The sequence below is a fragment of the Brachyhypopomus gauderio genome, chromosome 16 (assembly GCF_052324685.1).
Source record: "Brachyhypopomus gauderio isolate BG-103 chromosome 16, BGAUD_0.2, whole genome shotgun sequence".
NCBI classification, from domain to species: Eukaryota; Metazoa; Chordata; class Actinopteri; order Gymnotiformes; family Hypopomidae; genus Brachyhypopomus; species Brachyhypopomus gauderio.
In genome coordinates this window covers 11,236,644-11,263,731 of record NC_135226.1, presented here as the reverse complement: position 1 = coordinate 11,263,731, position 27,088 = coordinate 11,236,644, and the positions used below count along the sequence as shown (strand labels likewise).

The window sequence follows — 27,088 nt, the reverse complement described above, 5'->3', positions numbered from 1 at the left end:
TAGGTGTGCTGAGTATAGTCATATCCCAATTTAGACACAAGCAGCTAAAACATGACGCATGCTCCCAGAGAGCTAGTGTGTCCAAGTGGTTTGATGCTTTATAGAGGCAGAGATGAGGCAGGATTGCTCAACTCTGATCTTAATGGGAACTGGGCAGGCTGCAAAAACAAGGTCGTCTCCCTCAAGGCTAACAGGCTGATGGCCAGAAACCTGAACCGAAAGGTATGTTGATAAAAGCGAACCAAAAGGGACTCTGCCTCGAGCTAGGGGCCACAGGAAAATTTGTACATTTATGGACATGAACTACTTCTGTAACATGACAGCACAAAAAGCCCCAGATGGGCATAACGAAGTGTTATGCATTAAAAACTGAAGTGAGCAAGCCATAAAAATGAGGCAAAACCTTGTGGTGCAAACACCCTGGATTACAGGCACAGAGTATGCTGTCCACTGGAGGTTGCAGCCCTCTTTAGGTAAACTAGTTGCACAAATTGCTGTAAAGTTGAGCCTCAAAGCTAGGATGCAAGACTAAAGAACTGTTTGTAAACACTCAAAATGGCAAAAACTACACTGTATGGTGAACTTTCAGAGAAAGTTGACTCACCAATATGCTTTAGACCTAGACTTTAGATTTCCTTGGACAGCAACCATAAGGTATAAAACCTTAACAAAGAACCCTAGTTAGTCATGTAACAACGGACTACTGGGTAGCAATGGGCTTATACCAACCACATACACCAGTCAGGAGCCTTCCCCAAATGCAATAAATGTGTGTATCTCTTCACACTGAAGTGCACAGTAGTAGGTGCATACATTAAAGAATACCAGCTCACATTATCCCGATTTGCTCAGCAAACTGCAAGTCTCCATATCTACCTCTAACGAGGGAAGCTAGGAGCGCAGCGGGTGGATACGTGCGAGAATGAGCAGGGTTTATTGGTCATGGTTTTTTTTTAATTATATTTAACTTAACGGATGACACGAATAGCACACGAACGACGAGGCATACTGACGAATATCAAACTTAAAACCAAAACAGGAAGCAGTACCAACAATCAGGGGTAAAGAAACCAAATGACTGTATAGACATGGAGCAGAGAGACCGTGAGGATAACACCAATTAACTAAGAGCACGAAGGGCGCATATACCAACACCCGAGAAACACGAGGGTAAACTGGGGATCGAACGCAGAAGAGGATGCAGAATAGGGTTAAACAGAACATTCTTGATAGTCCAAAAATATAACATTGAGAAAATACAGGACGAAAAGCGCGTAGGAAACAGAAGAGGGGAATACATACACACGAAACAAAATAAGGAACAGCTGAAAGTAATGACAAGAGGCGGTGCTACTATATTACAAAGGCGTGCACATAAATAAGGACAACAAACGCACATGGGAAAGAAACGCGGAAGCAAAACCCGGAAGCGGAAGCGAGGGGCGGAGACAGACGTGACAACTTCCGTTTGTTCTTTGTCATACCAGAGAGAGGTAATACAAATATTTAAAATGTACTTGAATGGCTACCTGTGTTTTAAATAAATTATGGATTTGTTATATATATATATTGATAGCTTTTGGTTGTGTCTATATGGAAATTGTGAAACAAATTTGTGATATGTTGTCAGGAGTCTTCTGCAAAATAAGTATTTAAGTATTTAATTTAAAAGATAAACTATAGTCTTATACATACACCCCAGAAATGCAGATCACTGTTAGCTTATGTACTGGCCCTCATGTGGCCTTCAAATTTGTGTCCAAAACCCGTGACGAGAACAGAGGCAGGACAATACTGCTGAAAAGAGTATTTATTAAGGGCAAATCCATCAGGGTCAAAATACAGGTGGTGTCATACAACAAATCAAAACTGGAATACACAAAAAAGAAACAAGGAGACACAACACAACAGGCAAGGAACAAAATGGGCAAAATCAGCAAATAAAATGGGCAAAATCTACAATGAACATGGAACAAACATACAAACAAGCACAGGGAGTCAGCACAGGGAACACAGGTCACAGGCACAGAGTGACCAACAGCACAGAGAGCCAGGAAACAGACAGGCTTGACACAAGCCTGTAACAGAGGGAAACTACACAGAGTTACCAGCTTCTTATAAAATGAAGAACTACTGTAGACTCCCTTAACCACAGAGGGGAGACGGGTCTTGTTCTGAAATGGGACAGTGGATTTGGTTACATGTTAAACTGGTACAAACTCAGGCTGCACTTGAAACACCTGCATTTTGATGTGCTACATGTGTTCTGTTTGGCTGTAGTGGTTCAGCACTGCTGATTTAAAGAATGTATATTTTCATGTTCCTGTTGTCTTAGGGGACAAATGTTTCCTGAGGTTCTCTTTCCAAAGCTAAACCAGGTTCTTCCTTTAGGATTTTCGCTGGCTCCTTCTGTTTTTCTTGATGCATGCAGGCTTCCGTGACACCACTTCTCATGACAGGTATAAAAATAATCCCTTACCTAGACGGTGTGCACCCGTCCATGGCAAAGCAGTGTTGGAGACTGCTCATCACCACATCAGCTATGGGGCTATGTGTAGGCTGCAAGAAAAGTAAGATCGCTTGAGAACAGATGATATAATTTATATGGATTGCTTTAGACTCATAGCGCATGTGTTATCACCCAGTCTAGGTTGAACCACAACAGAAAGAGGTAGTGGTGGATGAACATTTGTTTGTAAACAGCAGATGTGGCAAGAACTAAGTAAGAAACATGACGTCAACCTTACCTGACCTGCTCCAACACAAAAGAGACAAAAGAGAACAAAAGACAATCTCTTACATAACTGTCTTACTAACTGCAGAACACATATACAAAAACTCAGAACAGACACCACCCACAGCAAATACAGTGACCAACCCTACACCTGTAAGCACAAAAATGAAACAGAATGTATACAAAGCTATAAAAAAAGATTATACACAAAATATACACATACAGTACCAGATGGGCAAAACAAAACTCGTATTAGGTCTTTATTTAATTACAATTTTATTTACATAAAATACTTTTTAATTAAAAGTATTTGGTTGTTATTTAGGCACACTTTTATGGGTTTGCTTTACTAGGACCTTTGGAATATGTAACATGAAGTACAGTGACATGAAGGGCACTAACGTGCTCATATAACTTCCATACTGATAATTAATTTGACTCGCATAGGGGCTTGATTTAGATTCCAGCATTATTGCGAGATATTTGAGTGACACAATTTAATCTAGATGGCTGCGTAACTGCGTCATCACTCTGTATGAATAAAAAACAGAACAATATTTAACGCATTATAAATAAGTGCACAGTGCACAATACTCGCCTTCGGACGGTCACAAAACCAGACCGTCCCGACCGGAGTGTGAAGGGTTAAACGGAAGTCGCTAAGAACGTTAGCAACAAGCTAGCAAGAGAGAACTGGAGGAGTGAACGTTTGGATGCGACTGTTGATTATAAAAACTAATTTTTTAACATGCAGTGTGAATTAGTGAATTCTTCAGGACACAGGGTGGAACTGCCTGATGGTCGAGCCTTGATTTTTGGTCGGGGTCCTGAGTCCGGAATTACTGATAAAAAATGTTCGAGACATCAAGGTGAAACAATTACAACGTATTTAGAGTGGTAAACAACTCGGGATACTTGACTGGATCAAATGTGTAACAGATTTGATCTGTCGACTCATGCGGCTTTCTTTTCTTTTTAGTCAAGCTTGTAGCAGACTATGCCAACCGAGAGATTCTTGTGACACAGGTAAGTTGAGCTCTACCTAAATGGACAGTAAAGATTCTACATCAAAGTTTCTACATCATATCTAATGACATATGCACACAGTATGAACGCTTTTCATATTCGAGCTCTTCCCATCTTTTCACAGCTCGGTCCAAACCCATCGTCTGTGAATGGCCAGGCCTTGGGCCGGGGTTCGAGTGTACGACTGACTGTGAAAGAGACATTGCACATGGTTAATGAGAGTTACCCGTTCACTGTGCAGTTTACCGACACAGAGAAGGGCCCTTTAGAGCCTCTCCAGCAAGGTAATGAGAAGGCAACAGTGGAAGGTAGGAAACACAAGTTGAGAGGCGTGGGCAGTTCAGCTGAGGAGGCCAAGAGGAGCATCCAGGATTTTTTCACTGTACCTAAAAAGGTATTTATTACATTAGATGTGCTTTGTATACAATTTGGATGTATTTTCTGTGTTTCGTGGACTCACTCCAGCATTATCACAGCTCATAAATATAAAGGGATATGATTTAAATGCCTTTTTCATGCTTTTTTCTGATGTCAAGTCAACAAAAAGGCCCCATGCCACTGAAGACGATGCATCCGGCAATAAACGTGGACGTGCTGCAGATTCAGATTCGGATGAGGAGGAGAGCCTGGCAGAGGAGAACCTCAGGAAGCTTCAGACGCTTGCACAGAGATCCAGCGCACAGAAGAACCCACCCAGACAAACAGCTGCTGCAGCGTCTGCTTGTCCTCACAGTAGTTGGCAGCAGATCGGTAACCTCATGATGTACACTGCAGCGGGGGTCACGGGGAGTTCCAGGGTAAGGCGCTAAGGAGGTTTCCAAAAGATGTTATGGAGTTGATTGTTTTGTCTTTAATTTTAAAATGTATTAAGTGTTTCCAAATGTAAACACTTTTTGGAGAGGATCGCTTCTTTTTAATATAAACAAACACTTACAAGTGACTGCTAAGCTGGGGTCCGTAGAAGTGACACAGATGGTTTATTTATTTCATGGTTTGCATGGGGGTTAATCAACATAAAGGCAAACTTGACTTTTCATTCTGATTCAGATAGCAGGATTTGACATTGATGGCTGCATTATCACTACAAAGTCAGGAAGAGTGTTTCCTACAAGCCCAGATGACTGGAGGTAAGTATGGCATATGCACTGGTAGTAGGGGCATCGTTTGTCTTGTTTTCTTCTGTTTATCTTGGGCTCCATGTGTTGTTTATCTTGGTTTCCTTGTCCTTTATCTTCTGTAGGATCCTATTCCCTGAAATACAACCAAAACTGGCCAATCTGCTGAAGGAAGGTTACAAGGTGAGGGGGGGGGGGTACGGGACTGTCATCAGTTTGTTTAATCCTCAAGGTCAAAATGATTAGTATTAATGGGATTATTTTCATAGTAGACAAATGTCTTACTGATGTGTGTCTGATATTCTGTTTCTCGCTGTCTTAGGTGGTTTTCTTTACCAATCAGATGGGCATTGCTAGAGGCAAACTTAAACCTGAGGTGTTCAGGTCCAAAGTTGAAGATATTCTTCAGACCTTAAATTTGCCTGTTCAGGTTTGTTAATACTTTTATCATGTCATGGCATTATGTTAATAGAACGCTATTTATAAAATCGGGTATTTTCCTTTGTATTGATTTGTATCAAAATATGTTCCTGTCGTATGTGTATGCCCATGCTATACAAATATAAAGATTATTATTATTATGCATCAGAGGATTAAATGAACACTTTCCTCATTAGTCTTTGTCCTCTGTCCAGGTGTTTGTTGCAACAGGTCCAGGTATTTATAGAAAGCCTGTAACAGGAATGTGGGAACACTTATGTCAAAAGGTGAGACGATATACATACTCACATACTCTCCATTTGATACACATACACATACTCTCCATTTGATAAAAAATAGAGAAAGATTTAACATATTGGACCAAGAATTGATCATGAGAATTTGTTCACTCCAGTATTGGTTAACCTTTCATAATACCTCATAATACTAATTGTGTATGGACTTCCTTTCAGAAAGGTAGATAATTATACCTACGAGCCATAGTGTAGAGAAGGGTATTGATTGTGGCAAAATAATTTTATCCTTAGGCAAATGATGGAGTGACTGTAGACAATTCACAGAGTTTCTATGTGGGAGGTGAGTCTCTCTTGGACCTTGAAACATTAAATGTAATTAAGTGTTTGTTTTCTTCATATAAAGTCCTAGTGTGTGTAACACATGTAAAATGATATGGCCTGTGTGTTTGGCCCAGATGCTGCAGGCCGTCCTGTGAACTGGGCTCCAGGGAAGAAGAAGAAGGACTTCTCCTGTAGTGACAGGCTGGTGAGAGATCGGCCAGTGCAGTGCACCTTTGGTAGTACACCTATCACACTGAAGGCCATAGTGAAACAATATAGTACTGTATTGATAATATACATTGTGTTGAATATGATGAATGAGTTAATGAATAAATATAATGAACAGACAGTAATATCCACAGATCCTGGAACTTTTAGTCATCATTAGGTCACAGTGGATTGCTTATTTTGGTGATTGATGCCTATCTTGTGATTTGTTTTTGTGTTCCCAGTTTGCTCTAAACATTGGTGTGGACTTTTACACTCCAGAGGAGTTCTTCCTGAAATGGAAGGCTGCTTCGTTTAACCTGCCGACATTTGACCCAGTGAGTTGCCACTGAGATGGGTGTCTCTCATTGTGTTTACACCTGGGGGGCACATGTTAGTGTGGGGCTGAATGGTTTGCAAACTGGTGGGCATTATTCTGTTAAGCTTGAATAACCATGTTTGTTTTGTTAAGAGATTACAGATTTAACAACTGATAAGAGCATGGCTTTTATAGCAATCAATGCCAAATAAAGGCAACTTTGAGAAGCTCACATTTGGCCTGTTGTCAGAAACGGTGCAATAATGGGGGAAAAGGTTAATTGAGATACACTGCAGTAATATCCAAGTACATTAGATGTACCAAAGCAGATGTATAATGACATTATACTTTAATTCAAGCTATGGCAGATATGCTAGAACTAGTAGAGTGGGTAAGGTGTTGACCTCTGTACTACATAATTATGTTTGCTATGGTTCACTTAATCAGCTCCGTATCAAGTGCTTTGCACAATAGTTCATGTATGAGCAGGAAAGGATCAAAGAGACAGTAAGGATGTGGAGTGAAAGTATGTGGGTGTGATTACTGATACAGTCACGGTTTGTGCTCCAGAGGGGGCTGGACCCAAAGGGACGCTTGTACGATCCTCCTGAATCCTCGCTCACTTCTAGCAGTCAGGAAGTCATCGTTGCTGTTGGATTTCCAGGAGGTGAGAGACTAACATGGTGGAGATGGGAGGAGTGCTGGGGAGAGCAGGTTTTATTGACGGGGTTGACATCCATGATGCTTTTAGCCTCCTGAAGGCGAGCCGTGCCGACACGGAGAGCACGACGATGGCGATGCATATTAATACTGAACGATTAAAGAGATACAGAACTCCAAAACCAAAGCACAACTGAACAGATTATAATATACATACACACGCAATGAGAACTTAAACACAAACAAGACAGACACTTTTATCACTCACAATGATACAATCGACAACATTAACCAAAAGAACAAGACTAACCCAGATTCATGTTTGACAAACAACAACAAAGAAGAGTGCTAATTATACAAATACAAATAATGAAGGTAGTGAGGGTAACTGCACTGGGGACACAGTGCGGAGAGCACAGGGGAAAGAGCAGGGAAACGAAGAATAAATACTTTAACCTTGGGAATATGAGCAAACATGAATGCAGATGAGAACATAAACCTACAATGCGAAATAGGGAAATTTAACAGCGATAAGAGACGCGTAGCCAAGATACCTAAACACAAACGAAGCATACGAGATGATAGCAGAACATGGACCTACAACGAAGGATGGGGAAACAAGGTATATATACCTACAAATAATTAGAAACACCCGAAATCAAACCAAGAGGGCAGGGGCATAAACACGATGTGAAAAATGTAGAGGAGTGGCTTAACGAGAGATGGAGATGTATCGGGTGGGGTGGATCCAGACGTGAACAAGTAAAATTGTAACTTGCTTAATTGTTTCACAAAAACCTGCTAAATGGCTCTCCATGTTCTTGTTTTGACTTTTGCAGCCGGCAAATCCACCTTCTTTAATACATACATCATCCCAAAGGGCTATGTGTATGTAAACAGGGTGAGTGATTCTCAGATTGTTTGTTAGTTAATCATAACCCCAAGGTTCAGGACTTCCTAGTGTTGTGTTGTGCTCTGAGCCGACGCTGTCGTGCCTGTGACACCCCAGGACACGCTGGGCTCCTGGCAAAACTGCGTCTCGGCTTGTGAGCGTGCTCTCAAGGAAGGCCAGAGTGTTGCCGTGGACAACACCAACCCAGACCCTGAGTCACGAAAGAGGTGCTTTGTTTTATTTTTTTTCCCTGTGTCTTCCATCAAACTTCTAATTAATGTGTTTAGTAAAAGGTGCTGTTCGCCATAATGGTTTTAGTGAATGTGTTTAGTGATTATAAAGGTGCTGTGGTCCACATCATTCTTTCCACAGATATGTGGATGTTAGTCGGAATGCTGGTGTTCCCTGCAGATGCTTCAATTTCACAGCCTCTCTGGAACAAGCCAGGCACAATAACAGAGTGAGTCCTCCCTACAGGACTATGTCCTGTGTTACAGGTTATTAAACATGTAATTTTGTTACCTTTTTGTTACAAAAAGTGTGTATATATATATATATATATAGTGACATGGGGAATCTGTGATTACTTAAGCCTGGACTTATGCCTTATGGGGTGATTTTATCAAGCCGAGATTAAACCAAGAGAAGTTTGTCTGCTTGCTTTTCTTTTGATGCTTGGTGAAAGGAGCCCCTAATTTATTTATCTTCCGTCTTGTTCAGTTCCGTGAGATGATTCCTTCAAACTCCAGACATGTGCCTGTAAATGATATGGTCTTCCACGCCTACAAGTGAGTGGATGTCTGTTTGCCTGTTCTTGCTACCACCTTTTAAAAGTTTTTTTAGCAAACAGGATTATTTCATGACCTCATTTAACATCCCACTTTCTTACACAGGAATAAGTTTGTGACCCCTACGCTTTCAGAGGGCTTCTCTGAAATCCTGCAGGTCCACTTTGTGCCCAGTTTTACTGACAGTCGCTCTGAGGCTCTTTTTCGGCAGTTCTCTGAGAGTTGATGACCACTGGATGAACCCCAAGAGTAAAAGGCTTAAAGCTCAGTACAGGAGAATAAGCAGTTTCAGGCAGAGTAGATTTGGATTTGCTACCAAAAACTTTGTCAAACATTTCTCATAAGCCTAAATTATATACTTGCAACTATGGAATCCCACAAAGGTGATATTTTGTAAGTATCTGTACTTATTTACTTGTACTAAAGTAAATACAGTGAAGACAGTCACACTGGCTTAAAGGAATCATCTTTTCATTGCTTCTAATTAGATTGGAATCAGGAAATCAGAGTGAAGCATTTGGTAGTGAAAGAATGTCAAGTGTCTAACACTGAACATAGAAAAAATGTGGCTTTTTATTTGTTTACACATTAATAAAGACTTTATTATTAGTATTTAAACAGACTCTGATGTTATTGGATGTTTTACTGTACAATGTAGGCCTGTCACTGATGTCCTTAGTTCCATGTACATTACAGTAAACTTTGAATTAATGTTGAAACAATTTTGTGAGAAGTTTAAGTACTTGGTCTTACGACTGGTACACTGAATGATCATGCAGTAATCTATCAGTCATCCATGGTATTTGGATGACTTCATGCTGATTGATTATGCTAACTGTTTCACACAAGCATCCATTAACCATTAATTTGATTTGATTTGATGAACCACATTTTGTGCCATTAACTCTAACTTGCTACGTGTCTGTAATCTTTCTTCGTTTCACACTCCATGTACACTGTAAATAAAAAAGTTGTAAAAAAATGGTAACATGTCCAGCAGCAAAAGTTGCCAAACAGTTACCATAAAATTACTGTAAAACACCACACATAATTCAACAATGAATTACTGTAAAATTACAGATTTTCCCTGTATTTATTCTTTGTAATTTCACAGCCAAATTTGAGTAAAATTACAAATTTTCGTTGTAAGAAAACACAGCTAGAATGTTAAAATAACAGCATAATTAGGTTACTTCATGGTATTATTTAAACAATCTACAAATGAACTTGTCAAAGTACAGAGGTAATCTGTGAATATATGTTCATATCCTATAAACTTACAGTGGATAACTGTTAAATGTTGGTTGATCAACCTACAAACTCTTACAATGTACTGTTTATCAATGAGATTTCAACATTAAAATAATTGGATTCTGCTTTTTAAATACACAAAAATAATATTATATATTTTTAACCCTATATAAAAGTAGTTTCAAAAGTTATGTGTTTAACATCCAATGGTCCAATAAATATACTACTCTTTCCTATTAATTTACGGTGCTTGGGATGTATTAACATCTTAAGTTTCTGTTAAAACTACCAATATTACAATACATTTCTGTAAACATAAATTGTTTTGTGGTTATTTTGGTCTTTAAATTCCAGCTTACATGAACATTTTACAGTTACCTTTTATTTCAGCAGATAAAAGAATGGTGTACTTACATAAATTAACAACATTTAAAACAATGTAAAAACATTAACCAAAACAATAAAAGCTCAGCCATAATACATAATTTCAATCTCTTTATTTTGACAGTTGAACTTCAACAATCATGACAACTGAATTGACTCAAAAAATATATAAAAAACACAAAAAGATGGTTACTATGGATTTTTACAATGTTCTCAAAGTTGAAAAGATTTATATTAAATGGGATTCTAAAATATAAACAATAATGTGAACTAACAGCACTAGCTATCCTATATCATTCTCAGTTTATTGTGTAGTATGGTGTCACGACCAGACAGATGAGCAGACACTCGCAGAATGACAACAGGATTTATTTAAACAGAAGCTTACCCATGACAGGGTCAAGAAACCATACAGAAAGAAAAAGAAATCCTGGAATAGAACAACAGATCACCAAACTGAAGACTGACTATATACGGATCCAAAAACCACAGCGATAAGCACACGGAACACAGAGACGCATGCATAAAAACAAATACTGAGCAATTAGTTCCTGCTTGTTCCCACTATTTATAGGGAGGGGGACAGGTGCTTCCCATCAGTACGATTGTTGGTCTGAACGCTGGGGGTCACATGAGCCCCCGCGGTATTCTGGGTACCGGAGTTCCGTTCGTCCGGTGTGGCAGGCACAGATATAACCGGACAGGTCGGTATCACGGGCCTGACATATGGACTGTAGCAGCATGTGCCAATTAAAAGATTCAGATTAGGATTGGTTGGGAAAAATGTTTCTTTGTTTCATTTACACACTCAGTAGAAAATCAACAACTTGAAAAATGTATCTACACTGAATATGCTTCTACATCGAGAACTTTGAATTGACTAATACAAATCACAAGGGCCAATCACAGAATCTAATACTGCAATAATCGTTACAGATCATAAAAGGGCTTACACACAGTTGTTTAAGGCATTTTCAACAGTAACAGTAAGATGGTAAGGGTGCTGTATGAAACGATCGCATCAAATATCTCATAGAACAACATCACTTCATTATCACTGTGCACTTTTTGTGTTCAGTCCCTTCAGTTAGCTGTCACTACATAACAGGTCATCATTAACTTTATCCAAAAAGATGTCGTATTAGGCCACATCCAGAAGGAAGAAAATTCCATAACTCCAGGTTTTGAACATCTTGTTAGGCATCATTAAACCAGTGCCAACTGCCGCATCTGTGAAAAGAGAGAAAAATGAGAAAAATCAAATGTTTGTTTTAACCTGCAACCTGTAGGCTATATAGTAATTCTGGGACATCGTGTGCACGTTTTAATCCATTTAGAATGCATAACATTGTAACGTAAAATGCAAAACAATTCTGAAATCACAATAACCCCAAATATCAGACAGTTTTGTTTGACATCCAGGAAGATATGAGGCATGTTGGTCAGAATTGGGCCTGATTTTGGCAGCTGTGTATGGTTTTGACTCGTACCTACAATTTTATCAAATTAAGTAGTGAAATAGTATTACTCATACTGGTGCCTTGATCTTGTGTGCACATACTAGTCTTGAAAGAGGAGTTAGCAAAGAACGTAGTAGAGGTGAAACAAGTGTAGATAGGGTGATGTGTCTGAAGATAGAAGTAGAAGGTCTGATGTTGAATGTTGCCAGTGGTTATGCTCCACAGGTTGGATGTGAGGAAGAGGAAAAAGAGAAGTTTTGGAAGGATCTAGATGAAGTGATAGAAAGTATTTCCAGTGAGGAGAGAGTGGCGATTGGAACAGACCTAAATGGACATGGTGAAGGAAACAGAGGAGATGAGGAAGCAATGGGTAGGTTTGGTGTCAAGGAAAGGAACCAGGAAGGACAGATGGTGGTGGAATCTGCCAAGAGGATGGAAATGGCTGTAGTCAACACTTATTTCCAAAAAGGAACATAGGGTGACCTATGAGAGTGGAGGGAGGAGTACACAAGTAGACTACATTCTGTGTAGAAGACGAAACCCGACAGAGATTGGGGACTGTAAGATTGTGACAGGAGAGAGCGTGGCCAAACAGCATCGTATAGTGGTGTGTAGAATGATTGTTGTTGTGAAGAGGAAAAATGTCAAACCAGAGAAGAAGACCAAATGGTGGAAACTGAAGAAGGAAGGAATGTCGTAAAGAGTTAATAGAGGAGCTGTTAAAGGCGCTGGATTAGACTTGTTAAGGATAGGAATGGTAATGTTTTAACAAGCAAGGAGAGTGTGATGAGAAGATGGAAGGAGTACTTCGAGGAGCTAATGAATGAAGAGAATGAAATGGAACAAAGAGTAGAGTTTGGAAAGTTTTGGAGGGGATGAAGAAGGGAAGGCAGATGGACCTGATGACATACCAGTGGAGGTACGGAAATCTCTAGGAGAGATAGCAGTGAGGTCTTTGACTCATCTATTCAATGGTACGGTTGAGAGTGAGAAAATGCCAGAGGAATGGAGAGGTGTGCTGGTACCCATTTTTAAGAACAAGGGTGATGTACAGAGTTGTAACAACTACAAGGGAATTAAGTTGATGAGCCACACAATGAAGATCTGGGAGAGAGTTGTAGAAGCTAGACTTAGAGAGGGAACTATTTGTGAGCAGCAGGGTGTCATGCCAAGAAAGAGCACCACAGATGCCAACTTTGAGGATGGACCGGTAGGGTCAGAAAGAACTCCAGAGTGCTGTCTGCTTGTAGAGCTTGTCAAAGCAAGCTATGAACAAAAGGGAAAGATCTGACTTATTTTTATGTTCCCTCATTCCGTACATGGAAAAAACACTACCACACTGGCAAAGGATGCTGGTTTGCGTTATTTTTAAGGAGGTTACCGGCTAATGAATTTACATTTCAACACTTTAATAATAATTCAGACGATATAGTGGTATTCAAGAGAAAAATGTTCATTTGTCTCGTAGAGAAATTTCTTTTAGATCCGGGGTTCCATATAGGGTATAAGAGCATGGCCGAGACTGCAGATTGACGACATGATTTCAGTGGTGTATAGAATTTCTCTATGAAAAGAATGAATGGAGTTTTTCTAAAGATTGTCTGTTGCATCCTGTGGTAATAAAAAATTACAAGGTCATTAAAGACTTGTAAGCTAATGCTACTGTGCACTGAATTTATTATTAGATTGGCAGTCTCCTTAAAAACACAATACACACATTTTATTACTATGCCATTAGGGGTGCACGATATTGACTAGAATTGCAATGTGCGATAACATTGTTGGATATCCCGATATCGATGTGAAACACGATAAATTAAGATTAAAATACAGAAATGTAATGTCTCTCTGAACAGCAGCATGTTAATTTGTTTTGTTTTTTACTGTCTAATGAATCCAGAATAATTCCAAATATTTTGCAGGTTTATTCAACAATAGATGAAATCTAAAATTAGATAACACGTGTACAAGTAATAATAGTGCATTTTGTGCAGTGCAAGGCTGTGTTCTCTCAACATTAAGTAATAATAAAACAAATGAATAAATACATAAGTAAATAATAGAAAAATAAGGTTAAAAAATAGATTAAATAAAACACAAACAAAAGCTCTTTTCTGATAATAGCACAAACTTATTATAGCTAGAGCTCAGCATCACAGAAGCAACATAGCCAACATGAAAGCACAAAAACTTGCAGTTTTTTCTAAAAGTTAGGTATACTCTGTAAAATGCCGTTTGTCTGTACAACCTAAAAAAGACATTAAAAGTATTTATTTAACTAATCTATGTTTATACTTTCGAGACTGACCGTAGCGCGACTCTGCACACCTCGCGCGAACCTCCGCGAACGGCGGAAGCGTTCATACTTGCCGCAGCATGTGGTAGTATAAAGAAACACCCCTCAAAAACAGGGGAAGGAACATTTACCTGATGAATTTTAATGTTATGTGTTTCAGGTTTGAAAAGTGCTGGAATTTAGGCTAAAGTACTTGAAAATGCTTGAAATTGAAACTACTTCGTTTCACAACAAATATCTGTCTGACTGAACAGTTCTCTTATATTACGTTAACAAATACGAGCCTCTTGTAATTCCAGGACGAAACATGAGAGAACGTGAAGACGTTAAGATTGGGCGTTTTGAAAATAAACAACCATTAAGTAATGTGATAAAAAACACCATGAACAGATTAAAATAAACTTGTTAAAACACGTTTAAAACCAAAACTATTATAACACAACATGTCAGACATCAACTTGTCGTCAGAATGCTACTCATAATAAGATAACTAAACACTCCCGGCAAAGCAGCGATTTGTGAAAAAATAAAACTAAGACGTACCTTCAGTTGATATTGAACACTGACACTTGGCGTGAAGTGGTGCTTCTGTGCTTCAGTCGGGCTCGCCTTTACCTGCGACTCTGAATAACTGAACATACTCCAGGTCACTGGCGCTCAAATTCAAACTAGTGATTCTCGGCATTCATTGGCTGAACAGACCACGCACCCACGATTCTGTCCAATCACCACACAGAACTGTTTGCTGATCTGGGGTGGGTTTCCCAAAACGTTCGTAGCGCTAAGTACTTCGTAACCTCGTATGTGTGAGGTTAAGAAGTACTTAGCGCTAAGAACGTTTTGGGAAACTCACCCATTTCCTGATGGATGAATGGATGGATAGATCGATCTCCTCTCTCTCTCTCTCTCTCTCTCTCTCTCTCTCTCTCACATACACACACAATATTTCTCTGACCCCCCTCCGCAAACGTATTGCTATATAGGATATGCTATTGCAAAGTTTTAACAGGTTATCTTATGGGCCTTTCTGAAAAAAATCTCCTAATGCCTTATATCTTTGCGCCTCCTCAGAAAAAGCCCTTGATTGCCCAGGATTGAAGATTGAGGGACCAAATATTTTATATTATTCACTTGCTTTAGCAGAGTGGAGCAGTATTGCGTTCTAAACTTGTTGCTTTAAATGTCATTTCAAATAAAAGGCTGTTGTTCAGTACTTTGTGTATGTAATTCAATTTACAGCTGGTTTGGTAGCAGAGTTATTAATGTATATTTAGAGAATTGGAAATGGGAAATTTTACATAATATTTTACTTCAAATCTTAATTCACTATAATTCCAGCTTTGGTCAAATGTAGATGTTAGGCTGCTGTTTTTGGTTCAATATAATTTCTTTGATAACATGGAATTTTAATATACCATGCATTTACTGTTTAAAAATGGAAAATTACTGTGAAGTTACAAAAGGCATTGTTCTGTGTTTTTACACTGAAAACTGCATTTTTACACTGATAACTACTAAATTAACACTCAAGACCCTTAAAAAATATACAATCATGTTATAAAACAAGAAATTCTTGTAATTTAAATTTACAGACTTTGACCATATATTTAAAGGAGTTTTCTTAAAAAAAGTCATTTTCCTATATTTTACAGGTATATTCTCTTATTATGAAAAAGACAGAAAAATACTGTATTTATTTACAGTAAATATCTGTAAAAAAATGTTTTTTTTTTTACAGTGTAGCGAGAATAGCTATAATACAAGCAAACATGGTTACCCCACAAATTGAAATGATGATAACAGTCAGGTTCAGGCCTGGATTTGAAATTCCACGGGGCGTTGGATTTTTAGGACTTGGTAGAAACTTTGTTGCTTGAGCGATGTTTGATACTGGAGACCTCAATCTGCTCATGTCCTCTGACTGAACAGCAAAGAACAATGTGGTACCGTTTTTGATTGTGATGTTAGGCACCAGAGCATGGTGTTCAGCAGAGCCCGCCTCTTGAGGATGAAGTGCAGATGTGTTGAACTGACTAGCATTGTTGAAGTTGTTTCGTAACATCTCAAAGTCATCACTCCATCTAATCTCGTAGGACGTGGCTTTAAAGAAAACATACCACTGTTAGACTGGTGTTGTTTTTGCCTAGTGAAAATTCAAACTTCTAGTTTGGCTAAGTGGTTTGAATGGGTAGTGGCCTGAATTGCATTATATCAGCTATCTGAAAGGGTTTACCTGCTCCCTGGTCTAAGTCCTCTCCAGGTGCTGTCCAGTTGAGAAGCACCGTGTCCTCCTGAATTTCAGCGCTCAGATCCGTGACCTTATTGGGAGGGAAGTTTGGTGGAGGTTTGTCTATGGGCACATTCACCACAAAGCTCTCACCAGTGGCTGTTCGGGTGAAGCTGCCCACTTCTGCTGGCTGCATGTTGGTGGGTGGCTTTGAAGGGTTTATCTTGACTGTGCCTGAATGTGAAGGACACACACACACACACACACACACACACACACACACACACACACACACACACACACACAACTACATCAGTGAAAGCCTAATTTCCATCATTTGAATTAACTGAGGCCAACACTGGGAAACAGTTAAAAACAAAGTTTTGTAAAAAAAAAAAATGTCTCTGACACTGATTATTCCCTAAACCTAACGATCAAAATAAGAGGTAGATATAATTGGTAAGGATTTGCACAGTCACCATTCTCTATATATCCAGGGATATATAAGGCCCCGCTGTATCTCCTGAGAGAAGATGGCGCTCCATCAGTACTGGCCACTCTAATTTTCAGACTGTATTTTCCCCTCATCAGTTTTGTGAAGTATCTGGAATAGATCCCATCATCTTTAAAAGCATCAGCAGCTGTGGAAGGTACACCCCGGATATGATTATGTTTTAGTCCAGATGAAGAAGTGGATAATTCATTACTTTTAAATAACTTTTAGTTCATTAGATGTATGGTAGTGTATGCATGTTGACAGCATCACCTGCTCCATTATCGAAGAGCTGTAGTTCTTCTGAATGCCCTGTGTCTGACACCAGGTAGGCCCAGACGGTGGCGTGCAGCACAGGACTGTAGCTCTGACTGACCTCAGCAAACACTATCATGGGTTTAGAGCCATCGCTGGCTAGCTGGTTCATCTGGGCCGTAACCACGACGGGTGGCACATCATTATGGGCTGCGCGACTTGTGACTGTCAAACTCATAACCTGAGAAGCCGGCTGTCTGTTGAAGAAACTGTATTTCCAGTCTCCAGCCTGCAGTACACCAAAGAGAGGATACTGCATTATGCTGTTAACTTGGTCCAGGGCTAAGTGCCCCAAGAGCTAACGTAAATGAAGTATGTTAAAACTGGCTATTCTTTTCATGTATTGGTTAGTGAGCTTAATTAACTGTAATATGACTGTAATATTATTGAAAATAAGACATAGTACGCTAATGATTTATTTTGTGATCTTGCACTTTTTAAGTGTAGGCCAGACAAGCAAGGCCCATGCTTTCTCATACTTCACAGCAGGGCTTAATTTGTAAATCAAACGTTGCCGGAACGCAAGCGTAAATTGTTACACTGGCGGCATAATATTTTACCGGATCGAGGCAGACAGTTCCCGGAACGCATGCTTCAAAATTAAAGAGTTCCCAGATCCTGTTCTGGCAGGATCCGGCTCAAATTAAGCCCTGCTTCACAGCATAACTGCTAGAAAACATTTTCAGTTTTATGTTCATTAATACTGATCGAATCAGTAGGAAAAATTAAAATGGTTTCCATATATATAAAATATATACATTACATTTTAATATGAATACCACTCCTACCCACTCATCACTTTGTGAGGTTCCTCTGTTATATAGAGGCGTTTATCAGTCACATATGTAGGCCATTTGTGCACAAACATAATATTGCTGGAAGTTTATTTTTGTTTTTCCTTTTTTTTCTTTTTACATTGAACATAATGCAAGTCAGTGTCATATAAACACACATCCACGTATCAACAACAGTCCTGTTCTGTTGTAAGAACCTTTCATTACCTTCTGAATATAATCAAGGTTGCAATTACTTACTTTCTGAGGTGTATGCAAACATACTATCGGCACCCCCCGCACTCCACCCCCCATCAACTCGGCTAAAAATTTTCTCAGGGTTGAGATTTGAACCTGGAGGAGGTGGCGAGTGTACATTGTTGACCGGGGGGGGGGCGTCGCATACGCTGCATACCCCCTTTTTGCGCCACTGAATATAATATAGTCTTTAATTGAACACTTAAAAGATAGATAAATGTTTCCAATGACACAACTGTGATGTATATATTTTTGGTTTAGAGTGCAGGATTGATTCATGCATTAAGGGTTTAGATCTAGCAACTTTTTAGCATCTTTCGTTGTTTTATTATTGCTTGTTTTTATTGTGGAAAAAGACTCATTAGGTGAAGTGTTGCTGAAAACTGATACAGTTAATCAGTCTTACCTCTGCGGTTCCTGGAATACTAAGACTGATTGTGTTTGCAGTATCTGTGGCATTTTTCATGTCATAAACTGAACCACTAGGTGACTCTATGTACACAGCAGGTGCACTACTTTGGTAGATGATCGTAAAGGTTGTGCTCTTTCCTACAGAACTATCAATGGGCACTGTTCCATTGAACCAGTCAGCAACATTTTGTCCAATGCTCTCAATCTGTATACAGAGGGAAATAAATTAAGTTCACACATTAGCTTACAATGCCAAGACAATATAGATCATAGCATACAATGGCAAGATAATATAGCTCACATATGGATTTTTGTATGTAGCTGACCTGAATTGTTTGTTTGGTGAGATCTCCATCTGATGATGTAAGTGATGAAAAAGCATCCACTAACTGGTTGGACAGTATCTTCTCATCAGCTATGATGAACTTTCCATCTATTTTAATGGTTATAAAAATCCAATGTAGAATTCAGATTTAATATTTGTTTTTACTACAATAGAGCCGCATTACTAGTGTAATCTATTCTAGTCATTAATATGCCCTTAGTTCTCAACATGCGAGATGAATTGAAACTATCCCAGTGAGATATTCTACAAGGCAGTTGATCATACAACACTGAAGTTGCATTATCATTTGGGTCACGCTATGGAGGTCTCCTACCAGCCACCCCCATCAGCAGTGGTAGTATTTGAACTCCCTTGCCTATCACAATTTGAATTCTCACCTGTTTTATCTGCCATGATTTTTAAAACGTTGTCTGCATCTGGACCCAGGGCTACAGTGTTAATGATGGCACCACTCTGAATAGCAGTTTGTAAACAGGCCTGAACATTATCTGTTGCTTCACCATCTGTCAGAAGAATGACTTCATCTCCTTTTGTGTCCTTATCATCCTGTCGGAGAACCTGAAATTAACAGAAACTTTCTGGATCAACTGTCTTGACACTCATGCTTGGCTGAATTATAAACCAACATAGGTTAACACCACTAAATCTGACATTGTAGTAGAATTTCAGTCCAAGCTTAAGAAAATACAGTACACTACTTTTTATGTGCAGCTGTTGTATGTTACCTCAAAGCCTTTTTGAAGACCCAGGCAGATAGAAGTAGATCCACCCGCAGATGATGGCAACATTCTAATTAGAGTATCTCTGGAGGCCTGACCATCTATTAGAGTCAGGCTACTTAAAATATTAGCATTAGTGCTAAAAGTGACAATGCCCACAAATGCTTGTTCCTCAATGACTTGATTCAAGAAAATCATAGCAGCCTGTTTTTGAAGAAGGATTCTTGGACCCTTGAAATAGACGTAATCAACAATATTAAACATTGATTTCATAATTACATAGTTTTTTTCTGTTGTAAAGGATTTGTATGATTAACCTAAATAGCTTAATTTAAGTCGTTATACAATATTTGTCCCATGTATATAAATATGAATTTATGTATTTTTGTATGCTGAATCTAAATGTGTATTCAGACTTGCTCTCATCACACATAGTTTTTGTTTGTATTTTGTATAAACACATCCTTATATACCCAGTTCCAAGGGGAGGAATGTCCCTATGGTGTGGTACAGGTGTGGGTGTAGTACAGGCCCGGATTTAGAACAGGTGCGGGTGAAGTACTCAGTTTTGGTACAGACCAGGTTGTAATACAGGACTGGCTGAATTAATTTAAAATGAAATGTCGTACAATGCAACCTGACAGTAACTGTCTAGTAACTAAAACTGCTGGTGTTTCTTTTCTATAATCAGTGGTGCAGCTTTGTGCATGCCGATGAAGTGGACCTAAAGGTCTGTGTATATGATCAGACACACAGCTTTAGTTACATTGTCTCAGTTTTTCAAGCTGTATTGTATCCAGGGTGTTTATAACCCCACAGATGCAGAGCATACTGAAACACATGAAACAAATCGGCTATATTGTAAGTACATTATAATGAAACTGCCAATGTTGTTTTTTTAACAACATTTTGTGTACAATACCTTCATGCTCCCAGAAATGTCTAGGATGAGGCAGACGACTCGATGTCCTCTCCTTAAGACTCTGAATATAGGAGCTGGTGGTCTGGACTGAAGAGGTTTTAAAGTGTGAAGGGATTCTTTGTCTACAGATTCCTGAAAAATTATTGTGCGTGTAGCCTTGTGGTCACATTTTTTATTTTGCATGTTCGGGGCTTTACGGTTGTGATCATCCTCTTGACAAAACGCTTTTACCTGTAATAAATTAATGCTCAGTATTTAGTAATTTCATTTAGTTTCATTCATTAATAAGGAACTTGTTTAAGTGTTCAATTTATGAATGAAATCAGACCTTAACCCTAGGAAATATTTTAATTGTGTATTCTTTCAACTTACAGAATCTATGCTTTGCATGTACATTATTGAGGCGTTTGTGCTTTGAAATATGTCTGGAAAGAATTTGCATTCCTTAGTTGGTAACCCAGTTTCAGCATCGATGTGGCAGGATCGAGTAACTCCATCATTCAGTTCATACCACTGTCCAGTTATCTCACTGCTACATCTAAAGCAAACACACACAGAGTATGTTACCTACAGATAAACAGAGTGAAACTGTACATGTTTATTTAGTAATTTGTTTGAAAAAATAGAAATCTGATTTAACCTTGTAGGTTGGATCCCATTATCATTGTAGAATGGTGTTATGGTATTATACTCATCAAATACCCCCCACCTAAGATGGGCCCATTCATGCACAAAAACTCTTCCTGAAGAAAAGAGAAACATGATGGTATGTGTATGCCATAATATAATTATGCTTTACGACTATGACTGCATTTTTAGAATGTGCATAAAAAGAGTTTGTCTCAGCCTCTTTTGACATGATGACTGTACAGATACATTCACAAAGCTCCTACCTTTTGGTCCATATACACCAACAAAGCTGTTATATAACAGGAAGTTTGGGGTGAAATGAATATAATTGCCTTCCTCTCCACAGCCCATAATTTGTTTAGTATATGGATCGTCACCGTATAACGGATTTGGGTCATCAATGATTATTCTTGCCTATGATCAAAACAAGACCAGTTTAAGAAATGTCACAATTCCAGGAATAAATAATAGATTAAATAATGAGGCTGATAATATTCCCACAACTATAGACTAGCAGTTCCACAGCCACTTTTCCTTGACGCAAAGTGGATGCTACTTTGTACCTTCTTGTAGGTTTCTGTGGTTGCTTTTTCATAAGTTCCTCCTGTCCAGTTTGATGGAACTAGTATTTTCACTTCGTTGAAGAACACTTTGTTGTCTAAAGCTTGAAGCAGATATTCAGATGCATTGGTAATCATTTCCTGTGGAGAGAGTGATAAATGAAGTAGAGGTGTATTCAACTAAGGATTTTCATAGTCGAATCTGATTCGTCCGATTTTCCCTTTAGTCGACTAGTCGAATCAGGGTTTTTTTTTAAGAGCACCTTAAACGGGATCTCGTTCTCATTCAGGACTTTTTTCCACTTCAAAGTAAAAACCAAAAACACTCAGATAAATGAATAAACATGGTAAGTTGGCTTTATTCCGCTTTTATTTATTACTTATTTATTTTTTAATGAAACGTTTTAGAGAACATTAACCGTCAGTGCGCATATCGAACTGGCACTGTGCAAAATAAAATATGCCTGCCTGAAAATATATTTAAAAAATTGCCACACAACAGCAAACTAATTATAAGGAAAGGTTCAAGTAACGGGGTTTAAAAAGCAAACAGCAAAAAAAATGTTTATAGGCTTACTTGCCGAGACGCACCGCGACGAGATGACACACCGAAATGACAAATGGCTGAACTGTTTTTTTCGCCTTACGCGTTTTAAATGGTATGCCATGTTGGTTGTTGTCGTGCGAAATAAAAGGCGCTGATGACATAACTTGCACTTTACTTTGTTTGATTCATATTTATCTTTTTCAAAATACTTTTGAAGTTTTTTTAGTAGCCGTTATAATCTGTAGCGTGTTCAGCTCCGCTCATTTGGATTGTGCAACTGCAGGGTGTGATTTACTAATGTGTAGTAAGGAAGATGCCTATTGTTAATGCGCACACATCATTTAAAAATATTTATTAACGGAAATTAGGATGATTTTATTTGACAAAAGGCTATATATAACGAAAACAAAGACATTTAATGTAACAACTAATGCTTAGCAGCGTCCTTGGGCACCCCCATGCAGTTAGAATGGTACATTCAACTATGACGTTCATGGTCGAATAGGGGGTATAGTCGACTATAGTCGAATCAGCGACTATTGCAGGTCACCCCTAAAATGAAGTAAAGCTGTCCTCAGGGTAAGTCAAAAATTGTTTAAATTGTATTATTCCCCAAGCCTGACAGACTCAAGTGATATGTTATAAATAATACAACATATGTGATATCATATAAAGAATAGATCATATATGATATAAAGAATAGAACATATGTAATATGTTCTTGTCACGTTATGTATGTGCACATGTATGTGTGCATGTGAAATCCGTGTGTGGTTATGTCCATATGTGTATTTCCTTTGTGTGTGTTTCAAGGTGCATGCATTCATCCATCTCTGAGTCTCACTCAGTTTACATTGTTTGTTTGGTAAGTGTAAATGCACAGCATTGTTGACTAATAAAACCGTATTTCTCTGCATCCTGCCTTATTGTTGCTATCACAGTTCTAAAGAAAAAAAAAATACAATATGTTATGTTCTAAAGAATGGAACATATTTGGTATGTTGTAAAGAATGGAACATTATGGTATGTTGTAAAGAATAGAACATATTTGATATGTTATAAATTTCATGGTAGGCCAGCCCCAGTCTCTGAGGGAGACGCCCACTAACACACCCACTCATCACAAACCCCTCCTCTCCCTCCTTTCCATTCACCTTGTTATTGACACTCATTACCAGATTACCTGCACCTAGGGTTGCAATTACTTACTTTCTGAGGTGTATGCAAACATACTATTGGCACCCCCCACCAACTTGGCAAATAATTTTCTGGCATCGATTTGGCGCCCCCTCTAGCGCAGCGCCCCTATGCGTCGCATATGCTGCATACCCCCTTTTTGCGCCACTGTCTGCACCTGTCCCTTGTTCCCCTCATTCACTATATAAACCCAGAGGTCCTGCCTTACAGTGCTGTGCACTGAACTCACATTTGGAGCCTTCCTCAGAGTGCTTGTTGACTCTTAGCGCCTTCTGCACTTAGCTTTGTGTACTTTGCCATTTCCGCCACTAACCTTAATGGCTGATAATTTCATGTAAAGCTAATCAGAAGAAGTCATCCAAGTGTCAGCACACTATCGAAAGTATCCCTCACAATATAGTCCAAAAATTACATCACGAGTATACCACTATTAGTTATGTACCAGTGAAACAGTTATGTACCACAAAATCCAAAAAGTGTAGTGTATTGTATAGTATATTATATAGTGTATACTGTATTGTTCAGTAGTATATTGTATAGTATATTGTATAATATATTTCTCAGAGGGGACAAACAGTGATTTTTAGATCCCGTGCTCTTCTGATACATCCAGGACTGAACGATGCTGAAAAAACCTGATGTGATCTGTCCAGGTTCGTCTTATGTGTCTGTCTATTTGTACCAATTAAATTGTATTCAACAGAGTTGTATAGTAACGACGTAGAACTACTTCACTACTGTACTTAAGTACTAAAATGCTGTATCTGTACTTTACTGGAGTGTTATTTTGTTCTCCTACTTCCACTTTTACTTCACTACATATTTTCCATCAGTTTAATACTTTTACTCCAATACATTTTTTACGTGCTGTATAGTTACTCGTTACAATTATAAACATGTTAACTGGCGCTGTCACCGGGTTAAGCGAGCAGGCTGTCTTATGAGAAAACTGCGCATGCTACGGTCGCGTCTCGTTTACTCTGCTGCTGCCTTCGCTGAACACATGAGCTTCGTAATCTAGGTTCACTTTACAGTCACACTTGACGTCGTGACTGCCGCAAGGGTCCACGCGGAAAAAATGATGCAATCGCGCTGGCTCCGCCAATGCGCGTTGGCCACGCGCGCGGTCGCGTCGCGAGGTCGTGCACTATGGAGTGATTTTTTGCTGGTGCTGGTGAGCATGCTTAATGTAGTTATTATACAGTGTACATTTGCAATATCTACAGACCATTTACCAATTAATTATAACCTTTGTATAAACTTTTATGGTAAAACTTAGTTTACATGCTACTGTGAAACAGAACCACCGCGTTCCGCCATGTTTGAAAACGCTGGGAAGCTGGTGGGGTGGGCGTGGCTTGGTCCCAGAGCTCTGTGTCAGTCCGGAATCAGTGACCAATGGAGATTGCAGAGGAACGCCTTCATCTAAGACCCTCCCTCACGTGAAATGTGTTCCAAAAGTCAGAAGCAAAAAACGAAGCAGAAGCAAAGAGAGATTCCAGAAGCAAAAGACCTTACTGGGAAAATCCAAAAAAACAAAAACAATGGAACCAAAAACTTGTCAAAATGCAAACGAAAATAAGTTTCAAATAACCAATTATATAAAAAATATATACTTTTGATGTATTTTTTTCTGTTTTGCATTCATAACATTTACTTTCTGCTCTTGGATTTACTTTTGCTTTTGTGGAACTATTGAAACAAAAATCACACCATAGTGCACCTGTGGACTATGGACTATGGACTGTGGACTAAAGTGGAATTTATGCACTTGTGCGGCACTTTGAAGGTCCATTTTCAGTATTTTCCAGCACCTTCAGCTTGATTTACATATTTATACAAATACACATATATTCGAAATTATTCCAAATAATTCTCTTTTTAGCCTATCTCATTAAAAGAGATGGTACAGTGTTTGGTAACAGCAGAAGAGCGCAGTAAGCACGACTTAGGTTAGATATCTTAGCTAACTAACCTAATTATGTTCATGGCGTGCTGCAGAATTCACTTAATATTAGCTGGCAATAAAGGCGACGTGCTGACTAATCATGTGCCCATTTTTATAGTGTAGTGTTTTTATAGGGTAAGGGCATTTAATGAGGGTAAACGCAGGGCAGTAGGCTCACCCTTAGAATCCGACGGATGGATTTTACGTCCAAAATACACCTCGTTTTCTCAGCTAAATGAAGGCGAATTTGTACTTCTGCGTCAAACCTACGACGTAGCGGGACATAGGTTATCTGTTTTTTGTGTACGAAGTGTTAACCCCAGTTTTTTAAGTACATACAGAACACTTGTATTTGTGATCTTTGACATCTTTGATTTGTAAGTGATATATAAAAACAATTTATAATCAAACTTTAATGGCTTTCTATAATTAATTCAAAACACAATACTTGTTCTTTTTACTTTCAGTACGTGAGTAATAAATTTTAGACTAAACTACTTGCAATACTTAAGTACAAAAAATGCTGAATACTTCTGTACTTCTACTTAAGTAAATTTTTTAAAGAACACTTCAACTTCTACTTAAGTCAATTTTTTGATAGAGTACTTGTACTTTTACTCAAGTATGGGTCTCGAATACTTTATACAACACTGGTATTCAATATATTCCACATTCAATATATAAGTATATACAGTATTAAGAACATACATACTCAATATATACATATACATACAGTATTAAGTATATACACAATTAAGTATACATATGCATTTATCTGGAATTACTAATATTACTGGAATAAAAAAACAGAATGAAATACCTTGATTTGATTTAGGAGGTCTTCATTCTCTGGCACAGCAGGACTGATGGCTACAAGGATGTCAGTGTATCCATTTCCAATCAGTTTGATTCCTGTAATGGGTCCCAGTGCACAGAGGAACAGCAACACTCTAGCAAACATCCCAGACATGATTCTGGACCTACAGCTGTACCAGATTCTCTTACAATAAAGCAATATAATGAAGAGGGCCTTTGCTACCATTGAATTTATACCTTTAGGATCCTTCCTGTTTGTGTGATTAATAATTAAACCATTTTATATATTCTTTACACTGTTGTGCATCTAATTGCCATGCTATGTGATTGTGTCTGTCTTTATATGGTAGTTTCCGTGTGTGTTCATCTGTGTTGTTCGTGTTATAGAAAAACTGACCAACCTAGGATGCCCAAAAGCAAGCATGGCAGGAACAACAGCAGAGCCAACACTCCCACGGTGGTCCGGTTCACAGAGGAGGACCTGCTGGCTAGCTCCCCCTGGAGCTACACCAGATTTGGAAGAAATCTAGCCGGCCAGTGATGGGTTCTCCTTCGCGACCACACAGGCACCCAGGAAGGCCAGGCATTGGTGATTGCTGGTAAAACCTCTCCCTCTCCTTACTCATCTCTGAGGGGGAGGAGGCAGAGCCTGTCCCAGAGAATATACTCCCGAAGACCCGACGGTAGAACACGACCACTGCAGGGAGACTGCAGGTGTGACAGTGGGGGGAGTCACTGTACCCGAGCAGGACTCTTCCACTGAGTCCGATAAGGGGGCGGAGCAGCTCTGGAGCCC

At 38.9% G+C, this 27,088-nt stretch overlaps 2 protein-coding genes across 4 annotated transcripts; one reads left to right on the top strand and one right to left on the bottom strand.

The window, feature by feature from the left end:
• Positions 1-976: 976 nt before the first annotated feature.
• Positions 977-10,086, top strand: pnkp (polynucleotide kinase 3'-phosphatase). 2 transcript variants are annotated; one of them, XM_076975713.1, is made up of 18 exons: positions 977-1,493; positions 2,392-2,459; positions 3,714-3,760; positions 3,885-4,154; positions 4,297-4,557; positions 4,808-4,887; positions 5,001-5,058; positions 5,198-5,305; positions 5,511-5,582; positions 5,844-5,892; positions 6,008-6,078; positions 6,326-6,418; positions 6,970-7,066; positions 7,899-7,960; positions 8,069-8,178; positions 8,324-8,411; positions 8,672-8,739; positions 8,845-10,086. In XM_076975713.1, the coding sequence occupies exons 2-18, from the start codon at positions 2,426-2,428 to the stop codon at positions 8,963-8,965; spliced, it is 1,689 nt and encodes a 562-aa protein (XP_076831828.1). In that variant the 5' UTR covers positions 977-1,493; positions 2,392-2,425; the 3' UTR covers positions 8,966-10,086. The 2 variants fall into 2 exon arrangements, with proteins under 2 accessions (XP_076831828.1, XP_076831827.1); XM_076975712.1 differs by lacking the exons at positions 977-1,493; positions 2,392-2,459 and adding an exon at positions 2,933-3,603 and having other exon boundaries at positions 8,845-10,082.
• Positions 10,087-15,640: 5,554 nt separating this feature from the next.
• On the bottom strand, positions 15,641-26,655 carry LOC143477187 (calcium-activated chloride channel regulator 4A-like). 2 transcript variants are annotated; one of them, XM_076975707.1, is made up of 14 exons: positions 26,297-26,655; positions 21,788-21,925; positions 21,488-21,638; positions 21,235-21,337; positions 20,967-21,132; positions 20,595-20,825; positions 19,679-19,903; positions 19,331-19,511; positions 18,934-19,040; positions 18,603-18,812; positions 17,124-17,394; positions 16,837-16,998; positions 16,364-16,591; positions 15,641-16,230 (listed from the first exon to the last, which is right to left on the bottom strand). In XM_076975707.1, the coding sequence occupies exons 1-14, from the start codon at positions 26,516-26,518 to the stop codon at positions 15,863-15,865; spliced, it is 2,763 nt and encodes a 920-aa protein (XP_076831822.1). In that variant the 5' UTR covers positions 26,519-26,655; the 3' UTR covers positions 15,641-15,862. The 2 variants fall into 2 exon arrangements, with proteins under 2 accessions (XP_076831822.1, XP_076831823.1); XM_076975708.1 differs by lacking the exon at positions 26,297-26,655 and adding an exon at positions 22,362-22,804.
• Between the last annotated feature and the right edge of the window lie 433 nt (positions 26,656-27,088).